General features: G+C 39.7%; 1 protein-coding gene across 3 annotated transcripts in view; it reads right to left on the reverse strand.

The window, feature by feature from the left end:
- Positions 1-1,040: 1,040 nt before the first annotated feature.
- LOC103066229 (complement C3-like) overlaps positions 1,041-20,402 on the reverse strand; it is a 63,819-nt gene continuing 44,457 nt past the window's right edge. For 2 of the 3 annotated variants that reach the window (XM_025171036.1, XM_025171037.1), the window contains 9 exons: positions 17,711-17,768; positions 15,819-15,906; positions 14,268-14,333; positions 13,636-13,744; positions 8,733-8,822; positions 7,531-7,617; positions 4,981-5,064; positions 2,414-2,546; positions 1,041-1,416 (listed from right to left, as the gene is read on the reverse strand). In XM_025171036.1, the coding sequence (XP_025026804.1) occupies positions 1,272-1,416; positions 2,414-2,546; positions 4,981-5,064; positions 7,531-7,617; positions 8,733-8,822; positions 13,636-13,744; positions 14,268-14,333; positions 15,819-15,906; positions 17,711-17,768 (860 nt within the window). In that variant the 3' untranslated portion in view covers positions 1,041-1,271. Of the gene's footprint in view, positions 1,417-2,413; positions 2,547-4,980; positions 5,065-5,751; positions 6,000-7,530; positions 7,618-8,732; positions 8,823-13,635; positions 13,745-14,267; positions 14,334-15,818; positions 15,907-17,710; positions 17,769-20,402 lie in introns of those variants that run through there. The other variant, XM_025171038.2, reaches the window with a different exon arrangement.

Raw genomic sequence — 20,402 nt, forward strand, 5'->3', positions numbered from 1 at the left:
TAGAATTGCCCCATCCTCCAGAACTGTCTCTAGCTATTTTTCAAAGATCACACATGCTCTATATAGGAGGCTTTTGTTTCTGGCCTGAACTGATGCCCTACCTAGAGGATATTTCAGCCTCCCATACAAAAGTCATATTTGTATATGTTCAAATATGGAGGTTAAATCCATATCCCATGTTCTTTTAAAATGTCTATTCTATACACAATGGCAATTAAAACTTCTAACACTAGTTAATACCAAATTTAATTTCCATTATGGTGAGGAGTTCACTGCTTTCTGTTTAAGTGATCAATTTTTAAAAGTATCAAGGTTGGTGGCAAACATTTTCTTGGTAGTTTTAGCCTGTAGCAATTGGCTGGTGCCTTCCTCACAGTTTTGACTGCTTTGGAATATTTTAACTGTTGTACATATTTTAATGTTTGTTGGTTTGTTTTTGGGCCCTAAATTAATAAATTTGGAATCTCTGGTTTTTTGCAAAGGATGAAAAGTTGTCAAAAGAGATGAAAATGGCTTTGTATAATATGTGTTTCCACCCATGTTATTTTCTGGAAGTGGAGTTGCGGAGTAGTATTGGTGTTTGTAAAAAACAAAATCCTATGTGCCTCACCAGCAATTGCTACACTGCATTTACATGCTTTGAAAGTGTATTAACACCCTATTGGCAGTTTTACCACCTCGTGTTTTTCCCAATATTTCTATCCATGGGTTGCTTGTGGCTGTAGTGGGGAGATAAGTCCAAAACAATGCAGACAGGCTGAACAAATTCCATTTTAATGGCAGCCAGGGTTGATCTGGATTATTTGATTGTTTGCAGGTAGTTGCAGGTCTTCCCACCCCAGATGAACTGAGCAGGGATGAAATGGAAATATTCTTCCATCTTTTCATGTGCAAAACTCCAGGCTGCTTGTGTTTTTAGAGCAATATGCCTTGAAACAGGGTCACTCACTTACTTTGAACTGGTAGAAAGTCCTCATATGGAATTGTCTTGGCATTTCTTCTAAAAAAGTTGTAAATAACGTTAAGCAGATATGTTCACCTCTGAAGCAAATGCTACTGCCTTTATTCTCTTAAACATGATTTCCCCCCACAGAACTTTAGTAGGGAACATCTTGGGGGGGGGCTGTTAATTAACAATCCAGAAAAAAAGAGACCTTGGAAAGTAATAAAGTATTTGTTTGTCACAGAAATTATGAACAAATGATGGGAAAATAGGGCAGCAACAGCTATAGGAAGTTCTCATATGAGTCACTGCCATAAGACTTCTGAAATTAAATGCTTTCACAGCCAGAGATGGTCAGTGTACGGTCAAATTCTTCAAGGTCCTCGCATAATTGTTGATACTTTTTTTCCTGGCATTCTTCCTGATTGGGCCATTTCTCAATCCAGGTATGTTGACTGATTAAGTAATAGTATCTGGCAAAATAAAAGAAAGTTTGGGCTTTTAGATGGGACAAGCCACCTGATTAATCTGGATATTGAGGGAAAATTGACTGATATCCCCAGCACATTGTCAGTAATATTTCTCATTATATGATGACCATTCAATTAAAGGAGATTAAATACTTTCTAATCTCAGCCATAATATCTCAAGGTTGGCCAACTACTTGTCCATGCAATGGTCAAGTTGTGCTGTCAACTTGGTGATAGATTCAGGCCATCCAAAATAAAGTAGAATGAAAAGAGATATTTAAGAGAGAGAGAAAAAATGAGGGTAGAGCAAGAAACAAAGCTTTATATAGTTTTGGTTCTACAAGTAGTCCTTGAGTTATGACCACTCATTCGGCAACCATTCAAAATTACAGCAGTACTGAATGAGGGGGACTCATGACCGGTCCACGAAGTTGCAGCCATTGCAGCATCCCCAGTGTCATGTGATTGTCATTTGTGACCTTCCCTGCCAGTTTCCTATAAGCAAAGTTAATGGGAAAGCCGGAAGGGAAGGTCGCAAGTCGTTCCCATAAATCATTCCTGGTGCTTCTTCTCCTAAGGAGCCCCACTACAGAATATGAGATCCCATAGCCCCTTCTCCACCTACCTGCACTCCATAGCATGAGCCCACCTGCAGCACTCCCTGCCCACCCGCACTTTGTAGCTTGCACCTGTGGCCCTTGCCAGCCCACCTGTGCTCCCTAGAGCTTGCCTGCAGCCCCTGATGGCCCACCTGCAGCCCTTGCTGACTTACCCACACTCCCTAGCACCTGCCTGTGGCCCTTGCTGGCCTGCTCACACTCCCTAGCACCCGCCTGTAACCCCTGCCAGCCACCCGCGTTCCCTAGCAAATAAAATAAATAAATAAGCAAAGAAAGTTAATGGAAGGAAATAAGGAGAATTTAAGAACTTTCTGAGTAATATGTAGGGTCATGGTAGGTGTCTTCTAACAGGATAATGGGAAATAAAATGAAATACATACTGCCTTGTGAACCATACATCAGTTTTGAGACTCCAAATCAGATAATCTGTGTTCTTCTCCAGCTCCAAAGTCTTATTGCATTTTGGGTGAGCAATAAAAATACGGGTCTGGTGTACTGCCTGTTCGTCAGACCCTGGAGAAAGCAGATGGCCTTAAGGGATTGTTTAAAAAAAACAGTACTTTGCTTCAACATTTTTTCAGAGCAATCCTACAGTAGATAACTTCCAGCCCAAAGAACCTGAAGCCCTGCCAGGCTTGCACTGGCAAAATAGAAAGGAAGAAGGAATGGCATTTCCACTCTTTTACATTTGCTACTTTTGCTTTTGCTATGTATGTATTGAAGAATTCCCTGTGACTCAAAGGAAATAAGAAGTAATTAATCTGCTCAAGTTCCAAGACATAGATTAGAAATCAGTCCAAAGTATATCTGAGGCTAATGACCTTTCTTGCATGGCCATCAAGTACTCAGAAGCCCATCCTCATTTCCTTCTTTTCTCCCATATCAGATATTGAAGAGATGAGTTGTAAAACTTCCTAGGGAGTCTCAGAGGGCCTTTGAAATTGGTTCTCCCACCCAAGTTCAAGTTCCTCCATACACAGATGAGGAGACCCAATCTATCCTATGGAGACTTGGAACCCAGAAACTAAGCAGTGCAGAATTAACTGGCAGATGTGTTGAAAAGATTCTTGAGGAAAGCAGTATTTATCAATAGTGGTAGGACTTTCATTCCTTTGAAGTCCATTTGCTCCATCTAACTTTAATTTGAAGTTTACTTATAGTACAGACAGTCCTCTACTTATGAATGTGTTAAGTTCCAAGAGGCTGTTCATAAGTCTATTTTGTTCATACGTTCAACCATGGCACACCACATATGTATGCCCGGAAGTTTACAGCACCGCATACATACACATGCGTGCCATAAACTTCCAGGTGTAATATACACTACACTGGTTTAACTAGTCCATTTTGATTCCCCATACCTGCCCTGAACCATTATGCCAAGTTTGATTTTTAGCATCTTCATTTATTGTTATAAATATAACAACAAATGTTATAATAATATATAATGTAGTACTATTATAGTGTTAATACTTTTTTGGGGTGCATTCTTGCTGGGTCTTTAGTCAGATGCAATAAAGTTTGATTGACCAACTGACAGTGAAGATTAAGGGGTTCCTCCCTATGGAATGTTAGGGGGACATGGACAAGAAGGCAGGAACTTCTGGTTGTGCCCTTCATGCTGTGGAACTCTTTACCCCTGGAGATCTGAGATGGCATTTTGGAAGACGGTCAAAGCAATTCTGTTCTGCTATTGTTTCAATCTGAATAGACTGCCACTTGGTATGCCATTGTTTGTTTTAAATTTATTTTTATTTATTTATTTATTAAATTTCTCCCCCGCCCATCTCCCCCCAGTGGGGGACTCTGGGCGACTCACACAAAACATTAAAATCATAAATATATAAAACATCAAAATTTAAAAACATTACTAAAAAAGAGGAAAAGGAGGTTCCAAGAAGATGAAGAATCTGGGACTGAAGACAGCAGGCCTCTATGGGGGCCAATATAAATTATATTGTTATTACTCTGTTGCATGCCACCCAGATTGGAGCAGGCTACAAAAACTATAAATGAATGAATAAACCATCCACAATGTTTCTGATGGAATTTAGCTTTCCATGCATTGGCTTTTTACATGTATAACCCAACTGACCTCTAGGCCCAATAGTTAGCAGAAGGGCTATCTATATGCGCGCACACACACGTGCACACATGCTCATACATACATATCTACTACAATGGTTGGGGGTGTTAGGAGTTGTAGTTTATCTACAGCCAGTAGCATTAGGTTCTCCACATCAGTTTTTAAAAAGTGGCCACTTTATAATGAAGAATTTATTAGCATATGGACATGCATCAAAGGGAAAAACAACTGAAATGCTCCACAGATAGTTCAAAGTCTATTTCCCCCACATCAGATTTCTAAAGATGCAGGCAACCAAGATCTCAATAGTTCTATAATTTTGTTTGAATCTCATTTGCACATTATCTGTTGTACTTTGCAAATATGCCTCAATTACCTTTTCTTTAGAAAGAAGAAATTCTGTTCCCCTTTTCTGGTTGAGTTTCATTCCCATGATATTCCCTTCATAATTTCATTAAAAACCAGGGCCAGGGTGACAGGTATCACCAGTTTAGCAATCTATCTTTTCTCTAACCTCCCTCCTATATACTGTAGGTCATCTCTGATGTTCAACACTACTGTCAGACATCAGCTTGAGACCTCTCCCTTTCCTCTTTCCATGCTGTTACGAACTTTGAAAAGGTTTTCTCAAACCTTCTAGGTTTAATGAAATGTTTCAGTATCAGTTTGTCTACTAGCAACCTGCGTATTATAAAAAGTCACAGGCTGCCTAGTGCTCTCAGCACTTGCCGTATATAGGATAGATAAGATGTCTTTCAAAAAAAGGTTTGCCTGCCCCAATAAGAATTTAAATCACCCCTTAAAAAGAACTTTTCCTTTTATATTCTCATTCTCTCTCTTTCTTCAGGAAGTGAATTTTACCTTGTTTAAGTATATTCAGAATTTCCATGGTGTAGTAGAAATAATGTTGTATTTCTTCTGTTTTAATCAGCCTGGTTTTGTACACTTAAGAGACATAGAAAAGTTATTAGCAAAGAGGACTGAAGTTTATCCCTGTAAAAGCTCAGATGCTCAGCAAGTTGTAAGACTTTCAGAACAATCTGCTCCCCACTTTTGTAGGAATAAGTTCCTCTTACACTCAGTTTTGTTTGGTTTACATAAAATTTATGACAACTTCAGCTGACAATAAGAATATAGTATTGTGTTCAAATGTGTCAATCAACTGAAAGAAAATTGATCCAAGGACTGAATACAACCTCTAGGTGGGCTACAATTTCTCTTGATTGAAATGTCTTGTACTTTCTGAGATACAATTGATGAGCAAATCTACCACTTTCAATGTTCCAGAAAACCAGTGTTCTATGGACACTGGTCTGTTAATGGACTTAGGACCTGTATAACGGTTGTACTGAAGGCAATTAAAAATAGCTGAGTCAATTGATGCCTCCATCAGTTGAGAGTTAGGGAGATAAAGAATAGCAGCTGCTGGAGTATGTAGACTACCAGGCAAAGAGCAGCAGAAGATCTGGAAGAAAAGTACACGGGAATAGAAAGAACAAATTTTGAGGAAATAAAAGCTGAAATCATTGACTTCAGAAGGATATTATATGGCTTAGAGATGGAAAAGCTGGGACAGAATCCTGAAGGTTCTATCTCCTCTGGGCTAGTTTTCTCTTTTTTGCAAAGACTCCTGTTGAGAAGCTGGACTTCATATGGGTGGTTTAATGTGCATGGTCCTCTTAACATGAGTTGGGGCATGTTGAGGCACATTGTCTGACTAACAGGGCAAGGAAGCTTTGCAGTAACACTAAACATCTCACCTGGCTGGGCATGGGCATGGAGAAGGGATGCAGGATGAAGCAGGAGAGAGCTCTCCCAATGCCTTTGCTTGGTGCATCAGGCAGCTGCCTCCTGTCTCCTGTTACTTTCACCTTCCATGCCTGTGAGTGCAAAGGAGGGACACAGATGAAGTGGGAAAGAGCAAATAATAATCAAGTGGCTGTATCTGGGACTAGGGCTGCAAGAGAATGGCAGCACTTGCAGGGAATGGATGAGGCTGGCAACACTGAGAAGTCGTCTGTGGCGTCAGCAAAAAGGCACTGCTCCACCTCATCCAAAGTAATAAATTTAGCAGAAAGTTCAGCCAGACTAAACGCTTTGTTGGCAGAAGCAATGGAAAACCTGTAACACCCCCTCTTGGGATAGAACCAGCAACACACAGCTGGCAGAACCTCTTTCCCAATATAAATCAGCTAGCAGTGCACCCAGGACTAGGGTTCTCTGAGGAGAGCGAGCATTGGTCCTTATTTTTAAACACCATCTAGTGCACTTCCAAAAGGAATCCATGTAAGACCTGGCAAGAGCTTTGGAAAGCACCAGCCAGCAATTATAGACAGCTGCCTGTGCTAAAGACAGGTACCTGGCCTCTCCTGCTGCCCATGGACCAGCGGGGAGAAGGCATCCTTGCAGCTGCCTAAAGTGGGCAATCTATATGGAAAACTTTAATTCTTGGGTTCTGTGTATTGGAAATACATTTTTTGTAGCTAAAAAGGCTTGTTCAGAGACTGAATCCCACTGTTTTCTATGGCCAAACTATTTATTTATTCAATTTGTATGTGGCTGAATCCAAACAGCTTACAGCTGTCCGTAATACGGTTAAAATACAATGAAATCAGTAAAATATAAAAGTAAGCATCAACTAATAAACAGTAATATAGAGCCAGTTTGGTGTAGTGGTTAAGGCACCAGGCTAGAAACCAGGAGACCCTGAGTTCTAGTCCTGCCTTAGGCACAAAGCCAGCTAGGGACCTTGGGGTAATCACCCTCTTTCGGCCCTGGGAAGAAGCAGGCAAGGGAAAACCACTTCCGAAATCTTGCCAAGAAAACTGCAGGGATTCGTTTACATACTTGCCAATATGATAGTATAACATCCAGAATAACATAACATCCAAAACCTTTTCTGAACTCAGAATAGACAGGGAGTTCTGGATCTTGTTTGGTGTGGGTAGTGATGGTAGAATATAGCAGCATCCATTTTCCTCAGAAGCCTAACTACTACCATATATACTCATTACACACTGCGGGGCTTATTTTTAAGCAACACGAATAACAGAATTCTGCAGTGCTGCTGGGATCCCCACTGTTAGACAGGCTGAATATCTCACCTTATGTTGGCACTTAAGTGTTCTTTATGGAGAACTTAAATGTTGTTGCAAATTTAATTTCTGAATGGCTAGGTTGATGTGATTCGTTTAAGTGCCACATATCCCAGCATCTATGATATAATAATCACGGAAACAAGTTTCCAATGATGAGTTTAGGTAATAATGGTTTACCATGTGACTTTAAGAGGCAATCGTAAGAGACAATATCGTAAATATTGTCAACCGTTCACAATGCAAATGCTTCAGTTGGACTGGCTAAACAAACAGCTTTCCTAACTTACATGATTCAGCAGTCTGCTATACTTACCATATCCCACTTCAAGGCTACAGGCTCTAACAATTCGTTCCCGTATGCTAATAGATCTCTTCTCCACATTCTGCAAATCACAGTTTTCTTTGGAACAGAAGAAGATAGAATGAGGGCATAGAATCTCTTTGTAGAATTCCCTCATTGTTTCTGGGAGTACTATTGACTGAATTTGCTGGTCTGGTAATTGGGATAGTTAAGATATGGATCCCAATTCCCTTCAAGTGCTAAAATATTGCCTTCTGATAATACAAAATATAACAGAATATCCATCCCACCAAAGCCAAGGCAAGTGTTGACAAGGCAAAATCTGATGGTTCAGTGTTGGAGGATGGTAGACTCTAATCTTTGCTGTTTTCTGCCCTCAAATGTGCTCACTACATATTTGTTTGGATCAGATCACTCTGGTTCCTATGAAAGCCAGATGGCTGATCTGGTACCTGCCATGCTGATTACACAGGCACAAAGTCTCTGATCCTTCTGGTTGCTAGTATATGAATCAGAATAGGAGATCCAATTTGGATTCAAAGGAATACTGATACTGAATTCAGTGGTTTTCTTTCTTTCCCCATTCACTTATTTCTAAGTTTTCTAAACACAGGAACAATCTTAACAGTATCCCATTACTGCAGTCTTCTCTTCGTATTAACAGGTTTGTCTCAACCCGTGTTTGTGCCTAACTAAGGACAAGTAATTTGTTTTAAAAATAACTAATAAGTGGTTCTACACAATTGTAATGCATACCGGTACTATCTTATTTAACTTTCCCACTATGGTAAGAGAAGGAATTATACACGATAACAACCAGATTGGAATAGTTAAATAGTAGTAGTAGTAATAGTAATAATAATAATAATATAAAAATGCCAAATCCAGTCTAAATGTCTGGCTGACTTTGCGATCAACCATATTTATATGCTGCCCAACTCCCAGCAATGAGTGATTTCCAATATAATTAAAAGAATAAAACAGTGCAGCCAGGTTCTCAGAATTGTACTTATATCCAGGTGAACATTTGATGCTTTGTTCAAGTTAGGCAATGTTCAGATGTTGAAAGGTTACCAAAGGTTACAGATATCTCCTTGATTAAGCTCAGCAGAACTAGGGACTGGAGATTCCGCAATGCAGTACAGTACAAGAATCTCTGCCTTAATTCCCTCCTAATCTGATTGTGGATAAATAAAAGCTCCACCTCAACTTACCTTCCATGCACTGGCAAACACTATTGTGGCATACTTTATTGAGGAGGCCATCTGCATAAGATGTGTGGTAGAACATGATACAGTAGTGATCTAAAGGAGGAATGAAAAGACATGTCCTGATTCAAACTGACAAGCCTGTGTGAATGTTCAGGAAGACTGCTGCCCTGGAGTTTTTACCTGCAGCTGTGAATTCTTATTACTTCTTTTTCATTGTTATTTATAGACAACACCCTGTGTTGTGAAGTTTTAATTCTTGGTTAGAATTTTATTTAGGATGGTGGATTTATATTGTGAACTGGGATATAAATACAATGCATGCATGAATCAATAAATCAATGAATGAATCAATGAATGAATCAATGATTTATTTATCCAATTTATATCCAACCTTTCCATTCATTAAATGTTCAAGGCAGCTAACAGTTTTCAAACTACAGAAATATAAGAAAATACAAGAACCTTCAAATTACGTATTAACAATATCAAAATGTCAAGCCCTGATGATTAAAATGACCAGTCTTTCTTGCTCTTCTGAAGACAGAGAAAATGAAGGCCAGACACAAAGCCCAAAGGAACACATTCCGTCATTTGATGCAGGAGAAAGCTCAATCCCATGTGCCCAATAAATGGCAATCTTCAAATGGATTCTCCTGCAGAATGTAATGTCCTGACAAGTTCATAACAGGAGATACCATCCTGTAGGGTGTTGGAGCCTGTGCAATTATTTGATTTGTACCAAATAAAACCTCCATGTGATTACAAGAGTAGCTCACACAGAGCACATTGCAACAGACAAGCTGCAATGTCATCTACGTATAACTATTTCCAAAACTTATCTGCTCAGGGAAGGATGAAAGAGATCTCCCAGGCTAAGAACCTAACTTAACACCACTTCTATTTTATTTGAATTTCAGTTTAGCTTTTTTAGACCAGCTACACTAAAGCTACTTATAGCTAAAGTATGTGCCCAGCTCTTACAGTGGGGCAAAAAAGTATATAGTCAGCCACCAATTATGCAAGTTCTCCCACTTAAAAAGATGAGAGAGGCCTGTAATTTTCATCATAGGTATACCTCAACTATGAGAGACAAAATGGGGGAAAAAATCCAGAAAATCACATTGTCTGATTTTTAAAGAATTTATTTGCAAATCATGGTGAAAATAAGTATTTGGTCAATATCAAAAGTTCATCTCAATACTTTGTTACATATCCTTCATTGGCAATGACAGAGGTCAAATGTTTTCTGTAAGTCTTCACAAGGTTTTCACACACTGTTGCTGGTATTTTGGCCCATTCCTCCATGCAGATCTCCTCTAGAGCAGTGATGTTTTGGGGCTGTCACTGGGCAACACGGACTTTCAACTCCCTCCAAAGGTTTTCCATGGGGTTGAGATCTGGAGACTGGCTAGGCCACTCCAGGACCTTGAAATGCTTCTTACGAACCCACTCCTTCGTTGCCTGGGCGGTGTGTTTGGGATCATTGTCATGCTGAAAGACCCAGCCACGTCTCATCTTCAATGTCCTTGCTGATGGAAGGAGGTGTTCACTCAAAATCTCACGATACATGGCCCCATTCATTCTTTCCTTTACACGGATCAGTCGTCCTGCTCCCTTTGCAGAAAAACAGCCCCAAAGCATGATGTTTCCACCCCCATGCTTCACAGTAGGTATGGTGTTCTTTGGGTGCAACTCAACATTCTCTCTCCTCCAAACACAACGAGTTGAGTTTAGACCAAAATGTTCTACTTTGGTTTCATCTGACCATATGGCATTCTCCCAATCCTCTTCTGGATCATCCAAATGCTCTCTAGCAAACTTCAGACGGGCCCGGACATGTACTGGCTTAAGCAGGGGGACACGTCTGGCACTGCAGGATTTGAGTCCCTGGCAGCATAGTGTGTTACTGATGGTAGCCTTTGTTACTTTGGTCCCAGCTCTCTGCAGGTCATTCACTAGGTCCCCCGTGTGGTTCTGGGATTTTTGCTCACCATTCTTGTGATCATTTTGACCCCACAGGGTGAGATCTTGCATGGAGCCCCAGATCGAGGGAGATTATCAGTGGTCTTGTATGTCCTCCATTTTCTAATTATTGTTCCCACAGTTGATTTCTTCACACCAAGCTGCTTGCCTATTGCAGATTCAGTCTTCCCAGCCTGGTGCAGGTCTACAATTTTGTTTCTGGTGTCCTTCAACAGCTCTTTGGTCTTGGCCATAGTGGAGTTTGGAGTGTGACTGTTTGAGGTTGTGGACAGGTGTCTTTTATACTGATAACAAGGTCAAACAGGTGCCATTACTACAGGTAACGAGTGGAGGACAGAGGAGCCTCTTAAAGAAGTAGTTACAGGTCTGTGAGAGCCAGACATCTTGCTTGTTTGTAGGTGACCAAATACTTATTTTCCACCATGATTTGCAAATAAATTCTTTAAAAATCAGACAATGTGATTTTCTGGATTTTTTCCCCCATTTTGTCTCTCATAGTTGAGGTATACCTATGATGAAAATTACAGGCCTCTCTCATCTTTTTAAGTGGGAGAACTTGCACAATTGGTGGCTGACTAAATACTTTTTTGCCCCACTGTATATGGTACACAGCTTTACCCTTATGGTAATAATTCAGAATTAGAAATTGTGCAATCCAAATTCTTAAGAAATATCTCCAAGTACCATGCTGTGTCTCTAATGTTACTCTCCACTGCACAACAGGATCAATTAAGATTGAGACAAAAATTTGGCTCATTTTTTTCACATACTGGCTGAAGTTAATTTTTTCCCCCATAGGATTGACACCCCCCCCCCTTTATCTCCTGGATAAATTGCACTTTTATGGCTTTTCACAAGAGGCTGTCCTTTGTTTGGGATAAGAACAAGCCAAGAGAATTTTAATACAATGTATTCTGGTTGTGGAAAGATAACAAGATGAGGCTTTATTGTCCAGGAACATTTTCCTGAGCAGCCAACCTTATATGTTCAGAGTGGCGAGATACTTAAATAATATTACAGCATCCAAGCTAAGAAGGGCTTCAACACTGGCTCGATTTAATGCTCTTCCTTCAGCCATCTTGGAAGGCAGATACAAAAAAATTCCACATGCTGCTCGATTATTTCCATGTGCTACAGGCACTGTAGAATCTATTGCCCACATTTTACTGTACTGCTGCTTTTATACAGATATTAGAATCTGTTTTATTTCCCCTTACCTGCTGAAATACCCAAGCCACTCTGATACTTTCTACATACAAATTCTGCTCAAAGGGACTCTCCCTCTCTTGATATTGTGGAGTCTCAAAGGGACTCTACTTTCTGGATGTTGCCAAATTCTGTTATGCTGCTAGTAAGACAAGATTCAAGCTGACTAATCCCCATCCCTCAACACAGTATAACCATGCCTAATACTAGACAGACAGACAGACAGACAGACAGATAGATGTCACTATATTTTATTTTAACCTATCTTAGAATTTTAGCTTTATGTCTTAGTTTTAAACAAATATTCTGGTTTTTTTAGTCCTAGAGACGTAGATTATAATGGTAACAATAGTGACAATAATATTCTGTATTATTCTTTTAGCTGTGTTTGGTCCTCCTCTTTTACTTTTAAACAGTTTGTTAATTGTTTCATTCTATACTGGTTTTTGACCATAATAAAGTTTGACTGGCTGACTAACTTTAGTTTGTCCTTTCTCACCCAGCTCATTAAGGAACATAGGCAACATGGAAGTGCAATGATTCCTTCCCTGGAGTTAGAAGGCAAATAGAAATAGAAGTAGGTCCGATCAATGGTAACTACCTCCAGTGCTCCAAATGGTTTCATAAAATACAATTTTCAGGACACCTTAGGTGAGGAAGGGGAGATCTTTTGGTCTGAGGGGCCCATGATGTCTTTCTGCCCTGCCTGATAATTACAGAGAGGTAGACAGGGACGTTGTGACATGACTGGAGTGAATGAGATGCATTTTCCATACCTTATCTTCTTTTGGGAGGGGGCAGATGTGGGGATTATGAAGGAACATTTATTTTTTATATAAATTTATAAAATTTATATAAAATTATATATAACTTTTAATTTAATAATTTAATTTAATAATTATATATAAATTTGGAAACATTTAATATTACTATTTCTTACAGTTTTGCTTTGCCTACAGTTTTGCTTAGATGAAAGCAGTTTTACCCCACTCCGATTTGAATTTGGCAAGGCTTCCAGGGCTAAATAGAATTGATTTGGGAGCAAAATGGAACCTATGTGACACTAGTTTGGTCTCTGAAAGCCTGAAAACTGCAAGGTGTAATAGTGACACATTAGTCTGATGAAGCTGCAAAACTGATTATAGTGTGAAAATACTTCGGGCCACACATTCTGTTCACCAAATCATACTGACATTTTTTCTTAACAGCAGACCAAAGTTTGCATATTGTAGAAAATGTTTACATAATTACCCTCTGTTCAACAGTATTGTGATCCATTGTAATTGTCTTTTGTGGCTGTAAAATACTATAATGGAAGGAGTTTGGGTTCTTGTTCCTTTTTTGCTCACCAGTGAGTTTTGTGCACCAGTTGATTACATTCGCTTATTTCAGCTCTCGTGCTTTTCTCCCCACCAGATGAATTAGGGTTTGGGTTATCAATCAATTGATACAGTTACTTCTGCAAATTTATGTACCCATACAACAATCACAAGGATTTTGCACCATCAATTACATTTGTGGCTGGCAAAAATTTTATGGACATATGATTTTAATGCTAGTGGCTGGCAAAAAAAGAAACAAGAGCTTTTTCTTTTCCAGCTGTGTTCATAAAATTGAGACTACCCCCTCTCCCCCCACCCCAAGTGGATTCAATGTATTAAAGATGGTATTTGTTCCTATTCTGCAGAATTGATAGGGAGACTGTAGTTACCATTACCTGGAGCATCATAGGTATAGATCTTGACTGATCCTGGCTGAATGAAATTGTCTGCCAATTTAGGACCAACAGCTCTGAGTTGCAAACATGTATCTGTTATGTGAGAGACCTAAGGATAAAGAGAGAAAGGACAGATTAAGTCTTTGGGTGCCAAGTAAAGAAAATTTGGAAGTGGTGTGAGTTCCTTTTGCTTTGCAAGCAATGTCTTCTATTCTTAGTCCCTTTCAGTGGAAGGAGTTGTAACTTTGGCCAATTTGGCATCACTTTATTTACTGCCCCATCAGTGGCTCAGTTATTAAACCTAATACTTGCTCCGAATCATTGAGAAGGAGTGGGTTAGGTGATATTAGTCTGGTAAGTGGGAGGTAATATGTGTGTGCATGTGTAGATAAACTTGCATATTAAATAAGCCCTAATCCCAGTTCCCTTCAGTGCTAAAATGTTGCCTTCTGATAATACAAAATATAACAGAATATTAGCTTCTCAATATACATACAGTACATGACTTTAGATATGGCTTGTAGAGTTAAAGATTCTTGGAACAGTTCAAGGTGATATACACATCCCATTCTTCTTGAACTGGATAGACTCTGCTTTAATACACATGAACCTCTTTTCTTTAGATTCCTCACCAGGTTTAAGTAGATGAGAAGTTTCCCTTTTCCAAACACCACATTGCTGATGACTTCTTCATAAAGCTACACATGGAGACAAAACAAGGGAAACACAGTTGATACCATAAGGAAGCAATCCCTCAGGATCAAAGCTGTCTCTCTTTTGCCTGCAGTAAATTGGTTAAAAAAAAATTGAGCGCGCATGCTCAGGAAAGGCTTCTAAGAAATTTCAAGAGTTTCAGGAAGATTAAGCTTAAGGAAGTATTCCAAGAAAACTATCCATATCCTTAGATTGCAGTTCAGTTCCTTTCAAGGCCACCTTTATTTATTTTAAATATTATTAGATTTATGTCCCACCTCCATTTTGTATAATTCAAGGCAGCTACATAATGCTTCCACAATAACCACCCTATGAGGTGAGTTTGGCTGAGAGAGAGTGACTGGCCGAAAGTCACCCAGCAGGCTTTCATTACTAAGATGGGACTAGAACTCACAATCTCCTAATTTCTACTCTAGCACCTCAATCACTATACCAAATGGGCTCTCATTTATTTTGCATTCCATAATTAATGAGTTGTTCACACATCTGATCCTTATTCAGTGTTTTTTAAAAAACAATCTCTTTGCCATAGCAGAGCAGCCTATTTCAAAATCAGCATCGTATTAATACCGATCACAGTAGATCACCATATCTACTATTGCCTGAAAATTTGGTAAGCCATTACAGGGCTGTAGCCTAAATATGGATATTTGCAATGAAGTCTACATATACATACATACATATGTGCATGTGCAGGTACATATGTATTATCTCTGTGAGAGAATATATACCTGACAGAAGCCATATTTAGAAAAAAAGGGGTGGGGAGAGATACTAATTGAGTTAAAAACTACTGATTAAAATGAACTCCCTGTCAAATATCATATTGTTTGTCAATTATAAAATTAATTGATCCCCATTTGATATACCAACTGTCCTCTCTCATGCACACAGAAGTACACATACTCACACCCTTTCCCCTCCCTCTATCTAGAAAAACTTCAAGAAGGAAGGAAAAAAAAGGAGATGGAGGAGGAATCAGGGGAAGAAGGAATTTTACTGCAAAGAGGAGGGAGGGAGGGAAGGAAGGAGGGAAGAAGAAAGAGAAAGAAAAAGGGAGGGAGGGAGGAAAACAAAACTGAATGAGGGACACTTGACTAGAAAGCAGAGAAAAGAGAAAGAAAACTTGTCCAGTGGCAGGACTAAATGCTCCCTTTTTCTACAGAATGGTAGTAAGCGTCCTTAGTAGAGGTATTTGAAGCCATTTCTATCTTTCCCCCTACTTGGTTTCAACTGTGTTTTCTAACCTCAGCAAATGCAAAACAAGCTCCATTAGTACCGCATTCCCTGATACTTATCTGGGGGAAAACTTGTCCTCCTATTGGGTAAGCAGGAAGTAAATATCCCTTGTTCCAGCCAGCTGATACCCCAATGAATAGGCGCCAGCCTGTGATGGGTCACATTCAGAATTAGCCAGAACCCATCTGTAGGAAAACACCGTAAAAGCAACCACTTCCAACATCACTTACTTTCTTAAGCTCTTCAATGTCAGGTTGAAACCCGGAGAGCATAGAAATATCAATGATAGTATTTTCTGCACCAGTAACACCAAGGTACCTGGAATTGGAGAAAACGTCCTGATAGTAAGGACTGCCACCCTTCCTGCAAATAATTCCCAATACATTTTAAAAGCAACAGCCTCTCCCTCACGTCATCCTCATGCTCACCATCATGCTATAGCAGAAGCATGGAATAATTGTGATAGCTGTCAGCTGATATCACCACTTAGAAAGGAAGTGTGCTTCAATTTAACTAGTTCATTACATTCCTATCATCATCATTTCAAATGTATAGAGCCACTCAACTCAACTGTTTCTGGCAGTTTACAAGAAAATAATAATAATAATAATAATAATAATAATAATAATAATACCACCACCTTTAACCATCAGACAACAACATCTGTCTGACCCAGGTCCTTGGGAAGGACTCAATACATGGATAAAAATGCCAAATCCAGTCTAAACAACCAACCACAACAACAACAACATCTGGAGCACCACTTGAACGTTATTGGCATTGACAAAATCACCATCAGTCAATTGCAAAAGGCAGCTTCACTTGGAATAGCTTATATCCTACAATGATACCTTTAACACGATCAAACAACAGCATCTGCCTATCCCAGGTCCTTGGGAAGGACTTGATAGCTGGATAAAAATACCATATTCATTCTAAACATCTGGCTGACTATGCGACAAACCATAATAAAAACTGTAAGATGGCACGGCCTGATAAAACTAATAAAAACCAAAGAAGAACAATTTCCGATAATACAGGACAGCCAAAGGCTCTCCTCATCCTCATCCTCATCCTTGTCCCAAGCCTGGGGAAACAGCCAGGTCTTCAAGGCTTGCTTAAAAGATGGCATTGGGGCAGCACAAACCTCCACAGGGATACCATTCCAAGGGCAGCCACCCCCATAGGGAAAGCACACTTCCTGGAACCACAAGATGACATTGTTTCAAGGATGGGAAATGGGGCATGCTCACTCTGCTGGATTTTAAAGGGCAGGCTGAAATAATGGGAGAAAGGAGGTTGTAATGGTATGTGGGAATGACTTTGGGAGACAGGAGGAAGAGCCACAGCCAGGGCAACGGTCAGATAAGAGCCAAGATTCTTTTCATGTAACCTTACAATGAAGATAGAGCTAGTTCTCCTGGATATGCTTCTTGTCTGGACTACCTCAAAAGGCTGACATCAATCTTGCAAGTCTGAAAGTACATTTCTTCCCTGTTGCCTTTACAGCCCAAGAAACTAGGGAGGGTCCCTTCTGAGATGTTTGCCATGCCCACATTCCTGCTGTGGGCTCAGCTGCCTCTTATCAGACCGTTGCCCTGGCTGAGGCTCTTCCCCCAGTCTCCCAAGGTCGTTCCCACATACCATTACAGAGGTCCCTCAAGTAAACCAGCTGCAGGCCAGAAAGGGCTTTTAGAGATCACAGCCAGTATCTTTAATTGCACCTGGAAACTCACCCGGAACCAGCAGAGGTGCCACATGGGTATTGAGGCATATCCCTCACTGCCAATGCTGCTGCATTATGGCCTAGCAGCAGGTTCTGAGTGGTCTTCAAGGACAGCCCATATAGAGTGCATTGCAATAGTCTAAACATGAGGTGATAGTAAGCTAGTTCTGTGGTTGTAGAAAATTTACTAAAAATGGGGAAATAGTAATTCAATTTCTTAGTTTTTTGGTTGTCTGTGAGAATAGCTGTATTTGTGCAGTTCCCTTAATATATGCATTTTTGTACAAAGTTTTTCCTCAAATACACATTTCTACTTACAGTTTTTCCAAATACATGCATTTGCACAAGTATTTCTCCTCAGCTGACGTGGTAATCTTTAACGTCTCACATGCTTACCTGGCACAGATTTTAATATTGATTGCTCTTGGAAGTGCTTTATCTGGTTCCTCTTTCCCTAGAAATTATATGATGCAAAACCAAAATGAAAATTTACAATAGTAGTCTATTCACGAAACAGTTCTTTCTATAAGGTTTTGAGTTTTTGTCTTTCTAAAAGAGAGCCATAGCTAGGGATGTACAAGATATGCACCACAGATTCTGTTGGAGCAATTTTATACAACCTTTTGCCAGCAGATTTCACAGTAGCACATAACATGCCTGTCTGTCTGTCTGTCAGGATTTTTTTTTTTTCTGGAAGCATAGAAGCTGAGATAATAACTTAAAAGAAAAGCTAACATATAATAAATAAAACTAACATAAATAAAAGCCTATATTAAAGAAATTAAAGTGACAAAGAAGATAAGAAGACATTTTTCAGGTAATTATATTAACCACATACATTAGAGGAAGTTTTCTACAAAGGGTCAAACTCTAATGAAGGACAAGCATGTTTATAAGAATATCAATAAGAAATAGCAGGAAGTATCTTAAATTCCATGGTAAATGATGGGAGCTAAGAATGACCTCATGATTTTACTGAAGTCAGTGTAAGCTACACATGAGCTGCTTAGAATAAATACCAGAAGGGAAGGGAAGACATAGAAATATCATGAAAAAAAAAATAGCACGTGCAGCTTTTTTATGTTGAATTATTTAAATGCTAATTGTTATTAAATGAATGCATTAACATTTTAAATAATATTAAAACTTCATAACTTTAAATATTCTGTCAGATGTAGAATGATCTGCATTCCACCCCTTACATATTGGTGTAAGATGTCACAATGCAAGTACAAAAGGACAGAGCTTACATCATACCATCACAACATACTTTTGTCATTTTGGTGCCATCATAGCTACTATCCGTGGATACCTCTGAGAAGGTTCACAATATCTTACCTACTTCCTAGCATAAAGGAAACTTAATAACTATGCTACATTCCAGGGTGTTCATGTAATGTGGGAATTCTTGATTTTAAGGGAAACTAAAACTGAGTGTAACCTGTCATCTAAGAGGGCCTGCTGAAAATCCCCCCTCCTACAAGGTAGATGTGTTATGGACAAGTCAGAAGACCTTCTCTGTGGTAGACCCCAATTTGTGGAATAGCCTCCCCCAGAAATATGTGCAACCAATTCCTCAAGCAAGTTAAATCTGTAATATTTAAACATGGCTTCAGTGCCAACTGACTGAACATGGGTTTTGATTTAGTTTTATTGTCATGTTTTCTTTTCATTCTGATGTATATTATCCAGAGTCTTCTGGGGTTGGGGCAGGTTATAACTACTGTAAAAGAGAGAGAGAGAGAATGAGGATCACACCTCAATTCTTCAGTGGAGCTCGGAAATAAATAATAAACTCTGGTGCATACTGGCCAGAGTTTTGGCCAGGAGAAGTAAGGAAGTTAAATTGGGTTGAAGGATCTGTAGCTGGGAAAAAAGATCAGAAGTAGGGGAAATAGGATCCTCAGAGTTGCTACATTAAATAGAGGCAAAGCTAAAGGGAAGAGATGAAGGGCTTATCACATAAAGAGGCAAGAAACTAAACTTAGAGCTTGGGAAAGGCATAACATCTATGGAGCTATGGGTGACAGACGCACATAGGCATGGGAGGAGGAGAAAGGAAAAAAGCAGAAGCTTAGCCTGGGAGCATGGTTCATAAATAGAGGAAAGAGAGAAGGAACTGCCTAGCTCAGAGAAAGGCAACATTTCATAATACAGGGAATAAGTTAAGGGAAAGAGAAAGACACTTGTGAGCAGTTTGACCAACTGGGGTTCCAATTCCTGCAGCTAACAAGAGGAGAGGGGCAGCTTGGGGTAAGCAAAGGAGAGGTGTATCAGCTGGGGAGAGAGAGGCTGGCCTTTTCACCAGCTAGAAAATTGCCCATTGAAATGGTTGCGGGAGATTGATGCTTGGAACTGAGTGGAGGAGAACTGGATTTGGGAACTGACTAAGCAGCCAAGAAAGTGAGAGAAGCTGCTGCACAGAAATGTCTGTTGCTGTGGGCATTTTGCAAAGGAAGGGAGAGAGATGGATTAACTACACACAGCACTGGGTCCCTTTAAGGAGACAGCTCTATTATTTGTGAGAGAGGACAGAGGACTAACCTGGACACAGAGAGATTCATCCTGTTGAGTTCAATAGCTTATTATTATTTCATATTATTCCTGTACCTGGATAATACTGTCTGTATATCTATATGATTATTGTTTTTCTAATGCAAATGGAACATGTTGGCTATTTTTCATACTGGATGCCCCAGTGGGGTGGGGGGAAATTGCCCCTTAGAGCCTTCCCACCTGGTTGAAAACTTGGCAGTAGGCTTGTTGGAAGTAAACCCAATAGGAGCTGGAAGGACAATCACAACACTCCAGGACAGGAGGAGTTGCATGATCTCGTGGAAGAACAACTGTGGGTCTAACCTAAATAGGAGTTGAGTAGCATGGCCTTTCCTTTGTTACCTGTTAGCATTTGGCCATCTTTACTGAGTAGTGGGTAAACTGATTCTTTTCCTTTTACTGTGAAGGCAGCTAAAGAAGGCCTCTTGTTACTCTTAGCAGCCTTCATTTTCCTCAGCTCATTTTGAAATTTGAGCTTTCCCTTTCCTGACTTACTTACTTACTTACTTATTTATTTTTCAAATTTGTCACC

This window comes from Python bivittatus, unplaced genomic scaffold (assembly GCF_059951505.1).
Source record: "Python bivittatus isolate LINGU-HERP-01145 unplaced genomic scaffold, Pbiv_v1 ctg000220_np1212, whole genome shotgun sequence".
Lineage (NCBI taxonomy): Eukaryota > Metazoa > Chordata > Lepidosauria > Squamata > Pythonidae > Python > Python bivittatus.